At 44.7% G+C, this 23,425-nt stretch overlaps 1 protein-coding gene across 1 annotated transcript; it reads right to left on the bottom strand.

The window, feature by feature from the left end:
- Positions 1–1,570: 1,570 nt before the first annotated feature.
- Positions 1,571–16,962, bottom strand: LOC143989009 (fucolectin-1-like). The gene is made up of 4 exons (XM_077489006.1): positions 16,876–16,962; positions 13,212–13,322; positions 6,221–6,521; positions 1,571–1,801 (listed from the first exon to the last, which is right to left on the bottom strand). The coding sequence occupies exons 2-4, from the start codon at positions 13,282–13,284 to the stop codon at positions 1,585–1,587; spliced, it is 591 nt and encodes a 196-aa protein (XP_077345132.1). The 5' UTR covers positions 13,285–13,322; positions 16,876–16,962; the 3' UTR covers positions 1,571–1,584.
- Between the last annotated feature and the right edge of the window lie 6,463 nt (positions 16,963–23,425).

Below are 23,425 nucleotides of genomic sequence, written 5' to 3'. Positions count from 1 at the left end.
GGAAAGAAATGTGTGCGCGCGCGTGTATATATATTAGAGCTACACGATTCTGGCCAAAATGAGAATCACTATTTTTTTACTTAGAATAAGTAATTTTTCATTTCATTTTTCAGGAGAGAGAGTGATTGAGAAAGAGAGATTGATAGAGAGAGATTGATTGATTGATTGATTGATTGATTGATTGATTGATTGAGAGATATTGATTGATTGAGAGAGATTGATTTGAGAGCGATTGTTTGAAAGAGATTGATTTGAGAGCGATTGATTGAGAATGATTGATTGAGACTCTCAATCAATCAATATCTCTCTCTCTCTCAATCAATCTCTCTAAATTAATCAACCAATCTCTCTCTCAATCACTCTCTCTCAATTATGACTTTATTGTTGGCCATTATTGGTACCTTTGGTGCAAGAAAAGCTCAAGAAAATTCAGTTTGCAGTCTACAACCATCTCTTGTATCATGTCCCCAGTCTCTAACCATCTGATACAGGAGATGGTCAGAGACTGCAGACATGCTACAGGAGATGGTCAGAGACTGCAAACATGATACAGGAGATGGTCAGAGACTGCAGACATGCTACAGGAGAAGGTCATAGATTTAAGACATACTACAGGAGGAGGTCAAAGACTGCAGACATGCTAGAGGAGACAATCAGAGACCGCAGACATACTACAGGAGATGATCAGAGAATGCAGACTTAGCACAGAAAATGGTCAGAGATTGCAGATATACTACAGGAGATGGTCAGAGACTGCAGACAGGATACAAGAGATCAGTGCAGCCTCACCAGTTCCCATCAGATGCAGCCTGCCTGTTCCCATCAGGTGCAGCCTGCCAGTTCCCATCAGATGCAGCCTGCCAGTGCTCATCACATGCAGCTTGCCTGTGTCTAGATGCAGCCTCACCCATGCCCGGATCAGAGCGGCATCTCTGTGTGTCCTCGAGCTGTGAACTGAATTGCCCGGGCGGTTGCAGTAACAATGTCCCGCCTCCTGTAATCATGTCACGCTGATTCAATGTCCCGCCATTGGATCAGTGTGCCATCTGTCACAGGAGGTGGGACATTTTTACTGCAGCCGCTCGGACAATTCTGCCCTGTGGCACACAGAGATCGCTGCTCTGTGGGGAGGGAGGAGAGCAGGAGGGAGGACTGGGGTGAGCCAGGAAGATGCCCCCGCAATGGACGGCACCAGGGGGAGAGAGCCTGCCCAGGCCCAGCCCCCATTTTCGGTAACATTTTTCTTTCGGCAATGTGCCGAAAACACAATTTTCGGCCAATATTTTCGTGCATCCCAAATATATATATATAGATATATATATATATATATATATATATATATATATATATATATATATTGGGGGTTGTATAAGTCAAGTGTATATCACGGTATGTTGATATGTCAATACTCAACATTTGATTCTTAGCGCTGCACTGTTTTCACTTTATTAATTCACATAATTTTTGTTAAGATTGTAGACTGGCTGCTATTGTTTACTTATGTGTATAGTGCAGTATTTTTATATTAATTCCTTTAAAAGAATTGAGCCAAAGGACATGGGAAATAAAATGGTATTAGTGGTATTAATTTATTATTGTTGATGATGATGAGGAGGGTGATAACAAATGATCAAAGCTGGAGACAGGTAGCTGGGATAAAGGGATACCAAAGATCTGAACTTCACAGAGCTGCAGATATTGGCTTTTGTGCGGTAAGATGATGTTCACATATTGGCCAAGTATTCCCTTACACTGGAAGGTTTGGGTGGAGCCATTTGACATGCCGCTTATCTCTGCACACCTAAATATAGAAGTAGAATGACAGAAAAAAAAATATTAACAATAATACACACTACCAACCTTTAAACATAGAAAATATTAAAGTAGACCCAATCACTGAACCTGCTGAAAACTTTTGCATGTTGTTATTTCAATAGTTGACAATAGTGTACCATGACCGTGCCATGTGTGTTTTACACATATGCTCCACCAGGGGCACGTGTGAGAGGGTGACAATGCAAGGGTACAATTGGAAGTCAAGTGTCACCCCATTATTGTAAGTGCCTGAGCAAGGACCTTTAACCACTTCAGATCCGCGCTATTGCCAAATGACGGCATTAGCGCGGACCTACATTTTCAGGACTACGTCTATTGACGTCGTCCTGGTTACGAGCGGCCTGCGCGCCCCCTGAGGGGCGCGCGCGGCGCGCTCTGTGATCGGCGAGTCCGTGAGACTCGCCTGATCACCGATCCGTGTAAGGGGTCGATCCCGACCCCTTATCACGTGATCAGCTGTCAGCCAATGACAGCTGATCATGTGATAGAACGGAGCCGGTAATCGGCTATTATTCCTCCTCGCGCTGACAGCGCGAGGAGAGAAAAAAAAAGCCGATCACCGGCGGCCGTGATCGGGACATCAGTCCCGATCACGGCCATCAATACAAGGGACCACCTGCCACCTGCCTGTGCCCACCTGCCTCCCGCAGTGCCATCCTGAAGTAAAATAAAAGAAAAAGTAAGTGCCCCCCGTCAGTGCCCCCTGTCAGTGCCCATAGTGCCCACAGTGCCACCCACAGTGCCACCCACAGTGCCACCCACAGTGCCACCCCACAGTGCCACCCACAGTGCCACCCAATCTGCCTCAAAGGTGCTGCACCCCAGTGCCGCCCATCAGTGCCCAGCAGTGCCGCCCATCAGTGCCCAGCAGTGCCGCCCATCAGTGCCCAGCAGTGCCACCTATCAGAGCCACCTATCAGTGCCACCTATCAGTGCCCATCAGTCCCATCTATCTGTGGTACCTATCAGTGCCCATCCGTGCCACCCATCCGTGCCACTTATCCGTGCCACCCATCCGTGCCATCTTATCTGTGCCCATCTTTGCCCATCAGTGCCGCCTTATCTGTGCCCATCGGTGCCGCCTTATCTGTGCCTATTAGTGCCGCCTTAACTATGCCTATCAGTGCCCACCAGTGCAGCCCATCAGTGCCCACCAATGCAGCCCATCAGTGCCCACCAATGCAGCCCATCAGTGCCCACCAATGCAGCCTATCAGTGCCGCCTAATCAGCGCACTTCAATGAAGGAGAAAAATGACCCGTTTGCAAAATTTTATAACAAACTATTAAAACATGATTTTTTTTTTTTTGCATCTTTTTTTGTTTGTTTAGCAAAAAATAAAACTCCGAGCTGTAACTAAATACCACAAAAAGAAAGCTCTATTTGTGGGAAAAAAATGATAAAAATTTCATTTGGGTACAGTGTTGTATGCCCGCGCAATTGTCACTCAAAGTGCATCAGCGCTGAAAGCTGAAAATTGGTCTGGGACTGAGGGGGGTTTAAGTGCCCAGTAAGCAAGTGGTTAAGGCAGAATTACCAGGTATTCTTTAACAACTTCCCGGCCAGCGCACGCCGATGTACGTCGGCAGAATGGCACGGGCAGGCATATTGGCGTACAGGTACGTCCAATCTTAAATTCCGCCCTGCCATCGCGAGCGCGCCACCGGCGGCGTGGTCGCGTGCTGGTCGGGACCCCCGTGAGTCCAGTCGCGGGTCCCGCGGGCTCGATCGCCGCGGGCATACCCTCGATCGTCTCAAGGGGCGGCTGAACTGGGAGATGCCCCATTCTGCCTAGCAACAAGTGATGCTTAACCCCTACACTGCCACCCACTGGTTAACCCCTTCACTGCCAGTGTCATTTACACGGGAATCACTGCATTTGTATAGCAGTGATTGCTGTATAAATGACAATGGTCCCAAAAATGTGTCAAAAATGTGCAATGTGTCCGCCATAATGTCGTAGTCACAATAAAAATCGCTGATCGCCGCCATTACTAATAATAAAAAAAAATTATTAATAAAAATGCCATCAAACTATCCCCTATTTTGTAAACGCTATAACTTTTGTGCAAACCAATCAATAATCGCTTATTGCGATTTTTTATTTATTTTTTACCAAAAATATGTAGAAGAATACGTATTGGCCTAAACTGAGGCAAACATTTTTTTTATATATATTTTTGGGGGATATTTATTATAACAAAAAGTAAAAAAAAAATATTTTTTTTTCAAAATTGTCGCTCTATTTTTGTTTATAGCGCAAATAACAAAAACCACAGGGGTGATCAAATACCACCAAAAGAAAGCTCTATTTGTGGGAAAAAAAGGACGTCAATTTTGTTTGGGAACCACGTCGCACGACCGCGCAATTGTCAGTTAAAGCTACGCAGTGTCGGATCGCAAAAAGTGGTCTGGTCTTTGGCCAGCAAAATGGTCCAAAAGTGGTTAACTCCCTCAATACCAGCATGTTAACCCCGTTCTTTCTAGGCCATTTTGTTTGTTTCAGTGCTTTAATAGTTTCACTGACAATAACTCAGTCAAAGGATACTGAAATCAAGATAAATTTACCGCATTTATCGGCGTATAACACACGCGCCAGCGTATAACACGCACCCCAAGTTTACGATGGAATTTAAAAGAAAAAAACTTTTAGGAAGGAAGTTTAAGGAAAGAAAACATTTAAATGCCCATCAATGCAGCCTTGTCAGTCATTTGCAGCCTTGCATTTAGCCTTGTCCGTCATTTGCAGCCTTCCCTTTAGCCTTGTCAGTCATTTACAGCCTTGCATTTAGCCTTGTCAGTCATTTGCAGTCTTGTCAGTGTCTTTGCCATTTAAAAATGGCGCCGCCGAGATACAGAGTGTATGTCCTGTGTATCTCGGCAGCCCTCGGTAGTTCTCGGCCGTTCTCTGTGTCTTTCGGGTACTTTTGGCCGCACTCGGCCATTCTCAGCTATCTTCGGCTGTTCTCGGCTATTTTCAGCTGCACTTGGCTGTTGAGAATGGCCGAGTGCGGGCGAAAATAGGCGAGAACGGCCGAGTGCAGCTGAAAATACCCGAAAGCCACAGAGAATGGCAGAAAGGGTTAGAAACAGCGGGGGATTGGTGTATAACACGCACCCCCAATTTCCCCCAGATTTTAGGGGGAAAAAAGTGCGTGTTATACGACGATAAATACGGTAATTAACCCGTTCCCGCCGAGCGTACGTAGATGTGCGTACTCAGCTTCCGGGGGGTATACCGGGATGATGCCCGCACCTGCAGGCATCATCCCAGTACTGTTTTTTTCAGCGGGCGATTGGCTTTCCAGGCATAACAACCGAAGTGGCTAAAAGCCGATTGGCTGTTATGCCGGAAGAGCGGGAGTGGACTTCCCCCCTCCCGCCACTGTTACCGGTGCTCCCGCTCGATCGGGAGCACCGATTCACGTTCCGACGCCTCCGGCTGCTGGGGAGGAACTGGAACGAAGCCGTAATCGGCTTTGTTCCAGTATCCTAATAGTAAACACGGAAGCGACGTCATGACGTCACTTCCCGTTTACTCGGCTGCCAATGGCGCCGGTTTTAAAAATATATACGGTGTTCAGAATCGCAGTTTTCGGCGATCTGAATACATTGAAGTGTAAAGGAGGGGTGGTGGGTCTTTTAGACCCCCGATCCCTCCATAAAGAGTACCTGTCACCACCTATTACTGTCACAAGGGATGTTTACATCCTGGAAGGAAGGTATGTGCCACCATTATTTGGGTTGTGGGGGCGACGATAGACAGAAAAAGCACCCAGAGATTCTCACCTATATAGGGTGAGGGGTTCCAGGTTCATCCGGTACAGCAGGAAAAACAGTTTACAGCTTTCTCAGTATTGTTAAGTCCAGGTATGGGAAAGGGAATTCAGAGGCTCAAATAGATTTTGAGTGGGAAAGAGCCTCCAACCTTGACTATGTAGACTTTGGTCCTGAAAGGGTTAACCTACCTGCAAGGGCTGAAAGGTGAAGAAAGCAGCCCGACGGTGTCAATAAGGTGTTCAGTAGAGCAGGTCACAGTTTTGTGAGGATGGGGGGTTTTGTTACTGAGACCCCGCTGCTGAGCTCTTGCAACATTTTTGAACCAGCTGAAGCAAGTGGGAACTTAAAATACCCTGTGGTGTGACAAGACTGTGATGGTAGTGAGCCAAATTGTATTTTGTGTACCAGAAGTGTGACTGTTTTGTTTAGTTTTTCTATGCTAAAGCAAACTGGTTTTATTTGACTTTTGCTTTTACCTACACAACTGGCTGGTGAGCGGAGGCTCCCCCCCAATATCACAATAAATATAACTGGTAAAAAAAAGATAATACTTTTTAAAATTCCATTCACATTACAGTACATTGTTATTTAAAAAATATATTTACATTGGATTGTTATTTCCGTTATTTTGCAGGGAGTTTCCAATGAGTAGTAAACCTCCGTTGACCCATTCTCCACAGCAGTCTCCTCTGTTAGTGATGGTGACGTGGGATATTATATGTGGCTCATGCAAGTCCACCCTCCACCAGGCTGACTCATCATTGTTTGTGCTGGAGCAGGACCCAAAGCCGAAGTTAGAATTTAGGTTTCCATCAATAGCGTTTATAGCAAGGGAGAGATACCCGATATCAAAGTTGTAGAAGACAGAAGACTGGGTTGCACGGCCTTTTAGGGCAACATTTCTATCTGTGGGTAAAAGGGTATACAATGCAGAGATTTTTAGTTACAGATTACAATGTCTCCTTAAAAATAAGTAAAGGCCAACCACTTATAGCTCAAATGTGGACTTCAGGTCCCTTTCCTCTTGAGGTCCCCACTAGAGGCATGTTATCATTATTGTTTTTTAATTCTTACCTTTTTCATGATGTTTATAGTCATGAGACTTGCTGGGTCCTCTTCTTCTTGACTTTTTTTTTTGTGTTTTCTGATCCTCTCCTTTTTGGTTCCCTATCGGCAGTCCTAGCTTCTCCTCTTGCTATGGGGACTCTCAAGCAGGCTCACTCCCAAGCTGCGCTCCTGTGAATAGATATTGTCCACTCACACACAGAGCGTGGCTCAGCCCTGCCCCTGCCCTCTCCTCACTGGCTCACTGGTGGTGATTGACAGCACCAGGAGCTGATGACCTCTGCTGCTGTGTGAGTTATTGAGGAGAAGGAGAGCCGCTACTCTCATGCACATCGCTGGATCGAGATGGGCTCAGGAAAGTATAAGGGGGGCTGCACCCAGAAGGTGTTTTACCTAATGCATAGAATGTATTAAAGGAGAAGTACAGCCAAAGCTTGTTTTTGCTGTACTTCTCCTGTGGCTGTCGGCTGACGGCATAATACCAGTCCAGGCTGGGGAAAGAACCAGAACCCTGGACCAATACCTGGCTCCACCTCTTAACCACTTAACAACCGGCCCATAGCTGAATGACGGCTACAGGGTGGTTGCTTAACTCTGGGAGGACGTCATAGTACGTAATTCTGCTCTCGCACGCCACCTGGGGCGCGCACTCGAGAGCATCCATGACACATCACGGTAAACGGCCGCTCATCACGGCCGTTTACCAGGTAATCGCCCCGTCAAATGACGGAGCGATCACTTGTAAACAAACCGGCGTCATTTTATGGCGCCGGTTCCACCCTCCCCTCTCTGTACCGATCGGTACAGTGAGAGGGGAGAGATCGGTGACAGCAGCACTGTGGGCTGGATCTCCCTGCCAACACTCTGCAATACCCAGCAATGCCCTGCCAATGCCCTGCCCTGCCAATACTCTGCAATACCCTGCCAATACTAATCCAGCAATGCCCTGCCAATACTCTGCAATGCCCTGCCAATACTCTGCAATACCCTGCAATACCCAGCCATACCCAGTGATACCCTGCAATACCCAGCAATGCCCTGCCAATACTCTGCAATACCCAGCAATGCCCTGCCAATACTCTGCAATACCCAACAATAATCTGCAATACCCTGCCATAGCCAGCAATACTCTGCAATAGCCTGCAATACCCTGCCAATACTCTGCCATAAACTGCCATACGGGGCAATACCCAGCCATACTCGGTGATACCCTGCAATACCCAGCCATACTCTGCAATACTTAGCCATACTCGGTGATACCCTGCAATACCCAGCCATACCCAGTGATACCCTGCAATACCCAGCAATGCCCTGCCAATACTCTGCAATACCCAGCAATGCCCTGCCAATACTCTGCAATACCCAGCAATAATCTTCAATACCCTGCAATAGCCAGCAATACTCTGCAATAGCCTGCAATACCCTGCCAATACTCTGCCATAAACTGCCATACGGGGCAATACCCAGCCATACTCGGTGATACCCTGCAATACCCAGCCATACTCTACAATACTTAGCCATACTCGGTGATACCCTGCAATACCCAGCCATACCCAGTGATACTCTGCAATACCCAGCCATACCCTGCAATACCCAGCCATACCCAATGATACTCTGCAATACCCAGCCATACTCTGCAATACTCAGCCATACTCGGCCATGCTCAGCCATACTCGATGATACCCAGCCATGTTCGGCCATGCTCAGCCATGCTCGGCTGTACTCAGCCTCTGTATGTGGCTAGGCTGTAGAAGTCTCACACATGTGGTACCGCTGTACTCAGGAGGAGTAGGAGAATCTATTTTGGGATGTAATTTTTGGTATGGACATGCTATTTGTTAGAAATATTAAGTGATAATATAAAAGTGATCAAATGTGTCAAACTGTGTAGTGTTAACCCTTGTGCAGCCTTCCAACCATTACCAATTCACATTCCACGCCCATAACTGTACAAAAAAGAAATTATGTTTTACAGGAATCAATGGTGCTTCCAATCATCACATATACAGATAAGTATCTAGTCAGGATTACATCATCCCTTTGCCCAGTACATAGGGTGTTTATTAAAGCCCACCCCCAGCGTAGTGGATTAATTCAAAGTGTCCTTGACGTCCAGCTAACATTGTGATACTTTCTCAAATTGTTTAGGACAACCCCTACTTAAGTATGTTGCTTTATAAACAGGTAGTGCTTTATTGATTATGCCTTTCCAGTAGGACACCGTGGTTGGTTTTTGAGCATTTTTGGCATTTCCACAAATAGTTCTTTGTAGACTGTTGAGAGTGGTTTTGGTAAGTCCTCAGCCCTCAGCATGTTCTCCAAGGGAGATGCGCCTAGCTCTAGTGTGTCAGAACGGAACTGAGTAAGAAAGGCGTGTCTCAACTGTAGGCATCGAAATAGATACCAATTAGGAAGATTGTATTTATCATTAAGTTGGTCAAACGTAAGTAATTTTATTCCCCCCACTATATGCTTCAGTTTTTTCAGTTGCTTCAGTTGTTTAATGCCAACCCTGGCCCATATCACTGGGTCGGGGATTGCACCAAAGTGTGTCAGTCTGGGGTTGTACCAGAGGAGAGTGTCCTGTGACCAGCTCCCAACTTAATTTTTCATCAAAATCTGTGCCTTGTCCCATGCGCGTACTGTGACACGCATCAAGGCAGTCAAAGATGAAGAGGCTTGGGAACCCCTGTATACTAAGTAAGATAGGCTCTCATACTTTCCCAGAAGAGCTGCCTCTAGTACCGTTGCTGAATCCCCATCATCTCTTGTCAACCAGTGTCGAGCAATCACCATTTGTCCTGCTATAAAGTGTGCTAGGCCACCTTGACCCCAGGGCTCCTGTAAGGTACGGAGACTAATTCTGGGGTGTGCAGTGGCCCACAGAAAGGAGCTAAATAGGCTATTCACCCTCCTAAAAAAAGAACAGGGGATCCAAATTGGTGTGTTCCGTAGGAAGTACAAGAAAACTGGGAGAATTTTCATTTTAAGTAGGTTGACCCTTCCAATCAGGGACAGTGGCAGATGTCTCCATGCATCAAGTTGCAATTTGACCCTGGCCAATAAAGGAAGTAGATTTAAGCCGTGTACACACGTAGCCGTCTGTCCGACGTACTTAGTCTGGCGGACTTCCCGCCAGACTGTCTGTCGGACTTTCCGAACGGGCTACTTGCCCACACACGGCACTTTTTTAGCGGACTAATACAGCGTACTAAGTCCGCCGTACTATTCGCCCTACTTTTGAAATGAACGGACTCGCCCACACACGCAGAGGAAAGTCCGCTCATTTCGAGCGTGTCTCCAGGTAGGCGGGGCCCACGAAGGAGACGTCGCTGGCCCCGCCGCCTGGTATGGACTTAAAGGGGAACCCCAATGCCGAAAAAAATCGGCGTGAGGGTCCCCCCAAAGTCCACAACAGACCCTTGTCCGAGCACGCTACCCGGCCGGCCAGGAAAGGAGGGGCGAGTGAGCGCCCCCCCCCTCCTGAGCCGACAACCCTGGCCTTTGGTTGTCGGGGTCTGCGGGCAGGGGGCTTATCGGAATCCGGGAGCCCCCTTTAATAATGTCGCCGAGATAAAATAGTTTATTGCACAGCTCTCCGGGGGTCTTCCGTCTTTGGGGGTCTTCTCGCCGGACTCCTCCGCTATCTTCTTGTAGCTCTTTTGCTAGCGGAGGAGCCCGGCTTTCTTCCTCGCCGCCGGCCTCTTCTTCCGACTTCGGGGGTCTTGTCCCCCTCTTCGGTTCTTCTGCCGGGCCACCGCGCCTTCTTCTAGCTCTTTTACAGACGGTGGCCCGGTCTTCTGTCGCCGCCGCCGCCTTCCGTTCTTCTCTTCATCTTCTTCAGATGTTGCCTCGCCGAGTCCTCCGCTCACAATGACAGGGACCGGGCACGCGGCGACTTATATAGGGACAATGGGCGGGGTCTTCGGTTGATGTCACATGGGTTCATGTCACATGGTGACCCTGCCCCCTTACGATGTCACAGTCCCGGAGGATGCTGGGACTGTCGCCATGTGACATCAACCCATGTGACATGAACCCATGTGACATCCACCGAAGACCCCGCCCCTTGTCCCTATATAAGTCGCGCGTGCCCGGTCCCTGTCATTGTCATTATTAAAGGGGGCTCCCGGATTCCGATAAGCCCCCCGCCCGCAGACCCCGACAACCAATGGCCAGGGTTGTCGGGAAGAGGCCCTTGTCCTCATCAACATGGGGACAAGGTGCTTTGGGGTGGGGGGGCCGCGCGGCCCCCCTTCCCCAAGGCACCCCCCATGTTGAGGGCACGCGGCCTGGTACGGCTCAGGAGGGGGGGGGCGCTCGCTCGCCCCTCCTTTCCTGGCCGGCCGGGTAGCGTGCTCGGACAAGGGTCTGTTTTGGACTTTGGGGGGACCCCCACGCCGATTTTTTTCAGCGTTGAGGGTTCCCCTTTAAGTCCATACCAGGTGGCGGGGCCGGCGGCGTCTCCTTCGCGGGCCCCGCCTACCTGGAGACCCGCTCGAAATGAGCGGACTTTTCTCCGGGCGGGAAAAGTCCGCTCATTTCAAAAGTACGGCAGACTGGCACACACACGGCCGGATTGTCCGCCGAAATGCGAGTCCGGCGGGAAGATTGGAGTGCAAAACTACATTCTAAGTCCGCCGTACTTTCGGGTCAAAAAAGTATGCCAGAGGCTACACACGGGGGGATTGTCTGGCGGACTTCAGTTTGCTGAACTTTTCCACCTGATTGTTTGATCGTGTGTACGTGGCATTAGGGACATAAAATCACCAACCCGGGGCGATATGCGTATGCCCAGGTACTTGAACTCTGGCACCCATGTAATGGGGACCCATTTAGTTGCCAAGGCCTGGGCATCTGCGGGAGGCTGTGGTGGTGCCTTTTTGGTCGCAGTTTTGCTCTTTGAGAGCATGAGCAGGCGATCTGAGATTATTCAGGGTAAAATTCAGAGCAGCAGGTTATTTCCCTTTAAGAGTCCTTGGTGGCAAAGAGGAAAGCTGACATGCAGGGGCAACAGACACCTGTGGCTGGCAAACGCTGAGCTCTCTCGCTGTGGCCTGATGGAGCTGGTGGTCTGCCCCCAGATACAGCACTCACTTCCCTTCCCCTGCAGAGATGTTGACACAAATGGGGGAGTGTGTAATGGCCGTTTTTCCCCTGGCCACTCCTGATAAGGGCACAGCAATGCCGCCCAGGCCTCAAAATGGCGGCAGTTCGTGGGGGTATGCGGTCGGTCGTGCAGGGCCTATTCGGGTGCCCCTGCTGCTAGCCACCGAATGGTCTCCTCCATGGATGCCGCCACTTGTGTGCGGGTGTGGAGCGATTGCTCGTTCCGCGATCATGGCACTCTAGTGTGGCGGATTCCGGAGGCTCCGTAGGCCTCAAAATGGCGGCAGGCAGTGCTGGGTGAAAAAGGCCGCGGCTGTGTATCTACACAGCCGGGCCGCCGGGCTCCAAAATACAGGCTGTAGCTGAGGCTGGGGATTGCCTGGAACAGGGAGGGCAACTATGAAGGCTAACCAGGTCGTTCTGCGGAGAGGATGATGGAGGAGTGCAGCAAGGATGTACGGAGCTCTACAGTGGTACGTCTTCCCTGGTTCACATGCGGACACGCCCAAACACATGCCAAAGTTGCCAAATATTTGTTTTACCCTCTGTCATGAAGGGATTCATATATTGTTTGTACATAACTTTTATTTTTATTTATTTTTTTTACTTTATTTGTTGCAGAATAAGCATTGCAAAAATAGCAATGCACATTTTTGAAAGCTCCCAAACTTTGTACAAGTAACATAAATGTTGTGTCTTGGTAAACAGTGTAAATAAGAGAATAAATGTAGCATTTTATATCTAGAGCAACACTTGTTTTATGACTGATACTGGTCAAATCGTTTTTTTTTACACTTTTTTTTTAGATCACACTGAGAAGATAAAACAAGACAGTGTGGTTGATTTACTAAAGGCAAATAGACTGTGCACTTGCAGTTGCTCCAGAGGTTAGTAAATGAGCAGAAGCTCTGCTGACTTCCATCATCCAATCATGTGCAAGCAAAATGTTTTTTTTTTTTTTTTCCTTGCATGTGATTGGGTACTCTTTGCAAAGTGAAGATTTTCCTCATTTACTAAGCTCTGGAGCAACTGCACTTGCAGAGTGCAACTGTACTTTGCAAGGTACACAGTCTATTTATCTTTAGTAAACTAACCCCAATTACAGAAAAAAGTATTAACAATTGAGTTGCTGAATAGATAGGCTCATAACTGAGATCTGAAAATGGCTCTAGTGTTTATCTGGTTAATGTTGCTTTTATTAAGTGATTTTAGTGTTGTTTAATTAAGATGTGACTCATAGCTGATATTTTTCACATACTGTATTTATATTTCATACAAGATTTTACAGATGCAGAGCATTTTTAATAAATAGAAAATTCAAAACTGTAATGTGAACTGTAAAGCATCCCATTTATTCTATACCCTGGGATTGATGCTTTAATGCCAGTAAGAAAAAAATGTTTTTAAAGTAAGCCAACTTACATTCTGGAGGGGAAAGGGCATGGGCAGTATCAGTCATGAGCCAGAAGAGGGCCAGAGTGAGTAACAATTCCATTTCTATCGCTGTTGAATCTCAATTCTAGTTGACGGAAACTAAAAGAGATCTACATGTTATATTCATTCATAACAACTGCAAAAGAATATACCCAGGGCCCTAAGGTTCAAACAATTTAATTTGCCCTGTTAAGCTGCAGCAAACGCACACTGAGGCGCTGCTGTGCCATTCATTCCTAATGGCACCCCAGTGCACTACAATACATAACCATGCAATATTGTGTGCTACATTAACAAAATTAGCACAGACACCATTTTTAGTGCTTTAGGCAACACATTCAAATCACACAAAGCATGGTAATGTACAAAATAATGCATGTTATCAAACATGTCAAAGCGATGCAACAGTGTAGATCTAGCCTTATGCCATGTACACACGACTGGACTTTCCAGCAGACTAGGTCCGACTGACTTCCCAACGGAGTTCCCGCGGAGTTCCGATGGACTTTCCGATCGAGCGGACTTACCCACACATGACCGGACTTGCCCACAAAGGTCCGACTGACTTCCCAACAGAGCTCCGCCGGTCTACCCGACGGACTTTCGATGGAGTAACGGCAGACTTCCAAATGAACGTACTTGCCCACACACAAACTAAAGTTTGTTCATTTTCAATGTGATGAGGTATGATGGTACTAGAAAAGGAAGTCAATCTCACCTCTTTTATCAGCGAGATTGACATCTTGCGAGCCCCGTCGCCTGGTATGGACTTTAAGGGGAAACCCCTACACCAAAAAAACAGCGTGGGGTCCCCCCAAATTTCATACCAGACCCTTATCCGAGCACGCAGTCCAGCCGGTCAGGAAAGGGTGTGGGGACAAATGAGCGCCCCCCCTGAGCCATACCAGGCTGCATGCCCTCAACATGGGGGGTGAGTGCTTTCGGGAAAGTGGGCACCCTGTGGGCCCCCCTACTCCAAAGCACCTTGTCCCCATGTTGATGAGGACAAGGGCAGTGACATCATAAGGGGCGGGGTCCTGGGGCATGCCGGGAGTGTGCTGTCATAAGGAGTGGGGTCACTAGGTGACATGACCTGATGACCCTGCCCCATGCCTATAAAAGTCATTGCACACCGTGTCCACAGCATTACAGCGGGAGAGAGCGTTGTGTCAAAATCGGAAGAACAGAAGAAGGACAAAGACCACGAAGGAGAAAACCGGGCCACCACTGGCAAAAGAGCAGAAGATAGCAGAGGAGCCCGGGAGAAGAATCTGAGAGCGGGAGAAGAGGCCGGAGAGCAGAAGAGGCCAGAGAGCGGGAAAAGAACCAGAAAGTGCAGAGAAGTCGGAAAAGAGACCCCCGAAGTCGGAAGAAGTCCCCCGGAACTGCCTAATAAATTACTGTCTAATGGTTTTTTTTATTGACAGTTTTCCCCCCAGGTGAATGGGTAGGGGTACGATGTACCCCATACTTTTTCACCCAGAACTGCCTAATAAATTACTTTAAAAACCTGTCAAATGTTTTTTTTTATTGACACTTTTCCCCCCAGGTGAATGGGTAGGGGTACGATGTACCCCATACTTATTCACATAGGGTGGGGGCCAGGATCTGGGGGCCCCCTTATTTCAAAAACCCCCCAAAAACCAACGGCCAGGGTTGTCGGGAAGAGGCCCTTGTCCTCATCAACATGGGGACAAGGTGCTTTGGGTTGCTTTTCCCCAAACACCCACCCCCATGTTGAGGGCATGCGGCCTGGTACGGCTCAGGTGGGGCGCTCGCTCGTCCCCACCCCCTTTCCTGACCGGCTGGGGCTGCATGCTTGGATAAGAGTATGGTATGGATTTTGGGGGGACCCCGCGCCGTTTTTATGGCATGGGGCTTCCCCTTAAAATCCATACCAGACCTAAAAGTGACATCATCGCCTCTCTCTCGCACTTGCTGCAATAGGAAAATGTGTTTTTCCTATTGCAGCGAGCTTGAGATGTACAGTACCCTGCAGCCGAGAACCATCAAGATAGGATCGCGCTGGAAACATTCTTGCGGGCAGGTGCTGTAGCTGCCCTTGTGTCGTATTTGGTCCGTTGGACCAGCATACAGACTAACAGGTTTCCCACTAGGAACTGGGTCCGGCGGAGTTCCGGTGGGAAAATTTAAAACATGTTCTATTTCTAAAGGGTGTCGGATTTTTGGCAAGCAAAGGTCCAATTCGAGCCCACACCCGATCAAATTGTCCGACAGATTCTTTCCTTTGCTGTCAAAAAGTCCGGTCATGTGTACGTGGCATTAGAAACCTTTACTGCTTAACCACCCTTACAGTAGGAAATCCTTCCGTTTCAACCGGACTGCTCTTACTGTAAAATGCCTTTCTGTTACATGGCTTAACCCCTTCACTACTAGAGCTGTTTTTGAGGGGTTTTTTTGCCTGGAGATTAGTTAAAGCCCTTAAATGTTATATATTTTCTGAAAACAGACACCCTAGAGAATAAAATAGTGGTAGTTCCAATTTTTATGCCACACAATAAATGCAATATATTACTCATTTGTTTGTAAAAATATAAAGATGAGGTTTTGCTGAGTAAATAGATACCCAACATGTCAAAGCTTAAAATTTTGTGTCACCCATGAAGCTGCAACAGACTATAGTACCCTATAATTGACATTACTTTAAAAGCCCCTAAAGGTCATCCTTTTAGAAATAACCATGAATAATGGGCTTAGATGTATTGCTCTCACTCTGCCATGTGCCAAAGTATGTATAATTATTATAATACAGGATTTATATAGCGCTGACAGTTTACGCAGCTCTTTAAAACATAAGGGCAGACAGCACAATTACAATACAGTTTAATGCAGTAGGAATCCTGCTCATTAAAGATTACAATTTAAGTGGGAAGGTACAAGAGGTAATAACTGTGGGGGATTGGCTGATGGAGAAAATAAATGTAAAGTTGTTAGGTGGGGGCCAGATATGCTTCTCTGAAGAGACAAGTTTTCAGGGATCGTCTGAAAGCAGACATAGTAGTAGGAGATACTCGGACAGATTGGGGTAAGGGGTTCCAGAGGATGGGAGAGGCTCTGGAGAAATCCTAGGGGTGAGCATAGGATGAGGAGACAAGTGAACTAGAGGGTCATATCCCTTCTCCATAAAAAAGATTTTTTAATATGTTAGCTTGAGATTCAAAATAATTTATATGAGAACAATTTTTTCTGATTCAATGAAAGTGCCCTTTAGGTATGGCCTAGCCAATTTAGGTTATGGCAGCAGATTATAGTGATTAAAAAAGAAAAAAAAAATATATATATATATATATATATATATATATATATTAAAAAAATCTATAAATAAATAAATAAATAATAAAATATATATATATATATATATATATACATACACACACACACACACACACACATATATATATACATATATATATATATATATATATATATATATATATATATATATATATATATATACATTATATATATATATATATATATATATATATATAATCGTGTAAAAATATAATATATATTATAATATAATATTATATATAATATATATATAATATAAACATACAGTGTATGTGTGTGTATATATATATATATATATATATATATATATATATATATATATTTAAAAAAGATTTACCTGTTTTTCTCTTAGGGTTTGAATATTTCCATTCACTTTTCCATCTGGAATAAGCTGCGTATGAAAAACAACTGAACTTTAAATATATGTGTAAATAACCTATCAGTTTGGATTAAACTATGATTTTATCTGCCATCATAAATAAGGCGACACCCCATGATAACACATTCATGTTAATTTCTATGTAAAGGTCAATATTAGCTGATATAATATGCTGCACATAAAGGGGAAAGCCTGGTTAGTAAAGTCTATGGAAAGTAGGGCACATGGGCATAAAAAAAAAAACGCAGCTTTTACAGGTATATAGCATCATTTTAAATGTTTTTAACTTTTCTATCTTTATTTTTTATGTCTTTAAATGCAGCACTGAATAAGCCTAGATGGCCACACACAATAGGCGTTTATATAAGCATTTTAAAAACAGCATTTAGATGCATAAAAAATGCAGCAAAAGCTGCATTCAGAGAGGAGATTATGAACATATTTTATGTTTATGTGTGTATATGCACACAAATTTGTTCTAGTGGCCAGAATAAATGAATATTCTGACCAGTAAAATCACCTTCTACTCAACACCATACACATGTAAATATGCATAATTACGTGCCAAAACAAGCATTTATTATGCTCGATTACATGCATAACGCAACATAATTACGTGTCCAAATTAGCATTTTTACACTGGATTACATACTGTACATACCACCGATAATTACATGCCAAAACAAGCATTTTTTACACTTGATTATGTACATACCGCCCATAATTACATGTCCAAACTAGATTTTTTACATACATAACACGCATGATTACATGCAAAAATGATCGTTTTTTTACACTTGATTACTTACATACCGCCCATAATTACATGCCAAAACAAGCTTTTTTATGCTTGATAACATACATAAAACACATAATTACATGCCAAAATTAGCATTTTCTACACTTGACTTTTCTGTCATCTCCTGGCAGAAAAATCCAGCAGAGACAGGAATGTTTTAATATGCCCATGTGCCCGCAGCCTTAGGGCTGATTCAGAGCAGATGCAGCCCAGTACGTTTTTATTCTGCATCAAAAACGCATGGACAAAGTTTGGCATGGGTTAATGGTTATGGATTCTAATGGCCCTAGTTCATACCACTGCAGTGTGTTCCAGTGCAGGTAACTAAAGTAGAACATGTTGCATTTTTTCTGCATGGAATGCATCTGGGACACGGTGACTTGCATCAAGAATGCACTGGAATGCATATGTTCTCAAATGAGATGAAGAAAAAACTGAGGAGAAAAATACACCGGAATGCAATGAAAATGCCTGTAAACATGCATCAGGAACACAGAAACTGAGACATGAACTGGCCCTATGGGAAGGGTAGGTTACATGATTTTCAATGGCATAGATCACAACAGTATGAACCAGAAGGAGTGGGAAGCGCTGCCATCTAAGTGCAGTTAGTCTAAAATCAAATGAAGCCAAAGATAATAAAAAAGTTGAACTCACATTTGTTGAAAGTGTTAAAAACATGTATCCTGGTGGAAGGTATGCAGAGCTTGGATAAATGTTTTTAACACTTTCACCAAATGTGCGTGCAACCTTCATTTATCTTTGGCTTCATTTGATTTTAGACTTACTGCACTTAGATGGCGGCACTTCCTATACCTTCTTCTTCACACAGATCCTAAGGTTTCCAATCCTTTCTTGGGACAGCTGCAGCCTCAATTTTAGTGTTTATATGAGATTGTCTCCAAACACATTATTGCTGTTTTTTAATTTTGCACCAATAAACAAGTCCACCCCCCCCCCCCCCCCACTCTAATTTGCACCATCATGTACTTGTTTTTTGCACAGATCACACCAGTGATTGCAGTTCCAGTGCATTTCAATTCGAGGTAAAAAACAGAACATTTTTCCTGCACAGAACTGTACTGGAACACACTGGGACGCACCAGAACACATCAAAAATGCACCAGACCCTAGTACAGTGAAAGAAAATTTGAAAAAATAAGAAAAAAATCATCTGAAACGCATCAAAGGCGCTTAAAAAATGCACCAGAACACATGAAATGCATCAGGAAAGGATCTGGAGTGTGTTTTTGCGGTGTGAACCAGCCCTGAATATGACTTTCACCAAACATTGATGTGCTGACTCAATCACTGTAATTTAAAACACATGTACCTGGCAGACTGGCTTGCAGTGAATATTTGGAGAATATCAGATTCACTGCTTCATAAATTTACCCAGGGAGCCCAACAGCTCGTGTGTCAGTGGTAGCTCAGTGTAATGGCTAGTTGTACGCATGCTTTTAGCAAATCTTAAACCCTGGTATTGCAATAAGCTACACAACACCTCCACCACTTGTTATAGAAAAAAAAGAGGGGAGATGTTCTGTAGTCCTAAAGCGCGCCATGTCCTAGGGTGCCAATGCTGCTCCTCTATAGATTAAGTACAGACACCCTAGAATAAGAAATGTGTTACTGGCAGGATCACCAGGTGAAAATAGTAGGAAAACGTCTGAAAACAATAAAACCAATGCAGCTGCCATATCTAAGGACTGGTCGGCAGCAATATAGTGTATTCGATTTTCTTTTCTTGTTCTTAGACATTGAAAATGATTGTAAAGTCTTGTTTTTTTTTCTATTATCTATTAGATTTGCACAGAGCAGCCTGGATCCTCCTCTTCTCGGGTCCTTCTTCGGCTCTCCTGGCCCCTCCCTCCTGATGAGTGCCCCCACAGCTAGCAGCTTGCTATGGGGGCACCCGAGCCTGTGTGCTTTGGGGGCACACAGGATTTTTATGTTAATGCATAGAACTCCTTTAACTGAATTTTTTTTGTGCTATAAACAAAGAGCAACAATTTTGGGGAAAAGAAAAATTTTTCACTTTTTGCTGTTTTATTCATCAGTTTAGGCTGACATATATTCTTCTACATATTTTTGGTTAAAAAAATCTCAATAGGGGTATAGTGATTGGTTTGCGCAAAAGTTATCACGTCTACAAACTATGTGATAGATTTTATTGACTTTTATTTATTTTTTAATTGTTTTTACTAGTAATGGCGGCAATCTGCGATTGTTAGTGTGACTGCGACATTGCGGCGGACAAATCTGACCCCAAATTACACTTTTTGGAGACCAGTGAAATTATTACATTGATCATTGCTATAAAAATGCAGTGATCAATGTAAAAATGACACTGGCAGGGAAAGGGTTAATACTAGGGGGTGTTCAAGGGGTTAACTGTGTTCCCTGGGTGTTTTCTAACTGTAGGGGGATGGGCTCACTGGAACATGACAGAGATCACTGTTCCCGATCACTGGGAACAGTAGATCGCTGTCATGTCATCTGGCAGAATGAGAAATCACCTTGTTTACATAGGCAGTTCCCCGTTCTGCCTTTCCTCACCATGATCGCGGGTCGCCGGGGGACATCGTGTCTTCCCAACCCGTGGGCATGCGCTGGAGAATACCGCAAATGTCCCGATCTCAGTGTCACAGACACACCATTTTGGTAGCAGCCCAAGCCCCTCAAAGGGACCCACCACCATCTTTTCTGCCAAGTTGGGCCGGATTCACTGGGAGTGATCCTGCCCTACACGCCCCCATCATCACTCACAGACCCTCAACCAAGCAAGTCAGTCCAGAGCAGTTTTCTACCTCTAAGAGCCACCATTGGTGTACGGAACACCCCTAGAAATGTAATTTACTGCTTGTGAGATTGCCTCACTGATTTTTCCCAGAAGTCTGCACTAAGATACAAATCAATCAGATTTTAGGCACCCTCTGCAACAAAAATATAATTTTGGTGAGACACTTTAATCCCAAAGGGTTAATCACTTCTAAAGGGATGTAGACCCTGACACTTTTCTCATTAGCAGGTGCATCAGCTAATAATAATGATAACATCACTCTTTTTCAGATTTACTCGGATCAGAAACAGGTAAGTTTATTAAAATCCATGCAATGTACATAGATTACCCAGAGAGGAGATTCCTTCTTTTTTTTTTCAACAAAAATGGAGATACTCTTTAAGCACTCCTACAGAAAAGACCATTCTCCTAGTCCAGCGCATTGACACTCCTAAAATAAATGTCCTGTGTCCTCTGAACACTTCCTGTGCTATCTCAAGATTCTACTTAGCCCTCCTAGTTCTTAACATAGGATTACAAATCAATTAGTGCCTGTAATTTGGAAATGAAGATGTTGGATAAATTGTTTTAGCAGAAGACAATTGCTCAGGGCTGACACCACTCAGTGTACAAAATTGTTATGAGTTGCCATTCCACAAGGGGAAATTCAGAGCTGGGTGTATTTCTGGCAGATGAAGAGGTTTTTTCTATACTTGCTTGTACTTTGCTCTTTAACCACTTCAGCCCCAAGGATTTACCCCTTTCCTGACTGAGCCATTTTTTGCGATACGGCACTGCGCCGCTTTAACTGACAATTGCTTGGTCATGCGCCCCCTATACCCCTTAAAGCGGCCACCATACAGCTACAGTGATTCATGCAGTGGAGCCATTGTGCTGCCATCGAAAGAGTTAAACAGGAAAAAAACTGTAAATGTGCTGGTATTGCAGATATATACTGGAATTATTTATTTTTTTATTTTGCCATTGAGTACTGTCTGTGATACTTGTATTATTTGCATTACCAATTTTTCAGGATAAGATTTTGGGATGCCCCTCTTCAAGGTCCCAGCTGTACTGATTCACAATTTTTTAGCGAAATGTTAAAAAAACACAATCTCTGACAAATATACATGGCGATGGTAATAAAACTAGCACATAGTTAATGAAATAAGACAGAGGGAGAACTAGAGACTGGGGGATTGCGGATGATAATCACAGAGGGGGTTGTAAAACTATTGGATAATGGGTAAGGAAACTCATATCTAAATATAGGCCATTATTTGTATCAAATAGAAGTATCATACTCAGTTCAAAGGTTTTCCTTTTCTGGATATTTCTATATTCCCCTTTAAGAGCTAAAACATTGAGGTCTTTTATAGTGTGGTCCGTTTGTGAGAAATTATGTCTCACAAGTGTGCAGAAACTGTCTTCTTTATGTTCTTTATGTTCCTTTTTGGTACAGTGCCTTGAAAAAGTATTCATACCCCTTGAAAAGTTTCCATATTTTGTTATGTTACAACCAAAAACGTAAATGTATTTTATTGGGATTTTATGTGATAGCCCCCTTCACTCTGACCCCCCTAACTAAAATCTAGTGTTACCAATTGTCTTCAAAGTCACCTAATTAGTAAGTAGAGTCCACTTGTGTGTCATTTAATCTCAGTCTAAATACAGCTGTTCTGTGCAGTGATCCACAGCTCAGGTGGGAGAATCTGTCCACAGGGCAACTATTGGCCGTGGACTCCACAAATCTGGCCTTTATGGAAGAGTGGTAAGAAGAAAGCCATTGTTGAAAGAAAGCCATAAGAAGTTCCATTTGCAGTTTGCAAAATCCATGCGATGGACACAGTAAACACGTGGAAGAAGGTAATCTGGTCAGTTGAGACCAAAATTGAACTTTTTTGGCCTAAAAGCAAAATGCTATGTGTGGTAGAAAACTAACACTGCACATCACCCTGAACACACCATACCCACTGTGAAACATGGTGGTAGTAGCATCATGTTGTGGGGATGCTTTTCTTCACCAGGGACAGGGAAACTGGTCAGAGTTGATGGGAAGATAGATGGAGCCAAATACAGGGCAATCTTAGAAGAAAACCTGTTAGAGTCTGCAAGAAGACTTGAAACTGGGGTGGAGGTTCAACTTCCAACAGGACAGAAACCCTAAACGTACAGCCAGAACTGCAATGGAATGGTTTAGATCAGGGGTCTCAAACTGGCGACCATCCAGCTGTTGCAAAATTAAAAGTCCCATCATTCCTCTGCCTGTGGGAGTCATTCTTGTAACTGTCAGCCTTGCAATGCCTCATGGTAGTTTTGCAACAACTGGAGGGCCACCGGTTTGAGACCCCTGGTTTCGATCAAAGCATATTCATGTGCTAAAATGGCCCAGTCAAAGTCCAATTGAGAATCTTGGCAAGACTTGAAAATTGCTGTTTACAGACACTCCCCATCCAATCTGACAGAGCTTGAGCTATTTTGCAAAGAAGAATGGGCAAAAATGTCACTCTCTAGATGTGTGAAGCTGGTAGAGACATCCCCAAAAAGACTTGCAGCTGTAATTACAGCGAAAGGTGATTCTACAAAGTTTTGACTCAGGGGGGCTAAATACAAATGCATGTCACACTTTACAGATATGTATTTGTAAAACAATGTAAAAACCATTTATCATTTTTCTTCCACTTGACAATTATGTGCCACTTTGTCTATCACAAAAAAAAAACAATGAAATACATTTACGTTTGTGGGTGTAACAATACAAAATGTGGAAATTTTCCAGGGGTATGTTGTTTCTGTGCAAATTCATCCTCGCTTGCAACTTCTGCCCTGTTTTACCAACATAAGATCCTTTGCTACATCTTTTGCATTGAATGATGTACATGACATTACTGGAGGTACAGCTGTATGATCCTGTGATATTGAGGGTC

Source organism: Lithobates pipiens, unplaced genomic scaffold, assembly GCF_037356315.1.
Source record: "Lithobates pipiens isolate NorthernLeopardFrog02 unplaced genomic scaffold, aLitPip1_a1.2 Scaffold_18, whole genome shotgun sequence".
Lineage (NCBI taxonomy): Eukaryota > Metazoa > Chordata > Amphibia > Anura > Ranidae > Lithobates > Lithobates pipiens.
This window is presented reverse-complemented; position numbering and strand designations above follow the sequence as displayed.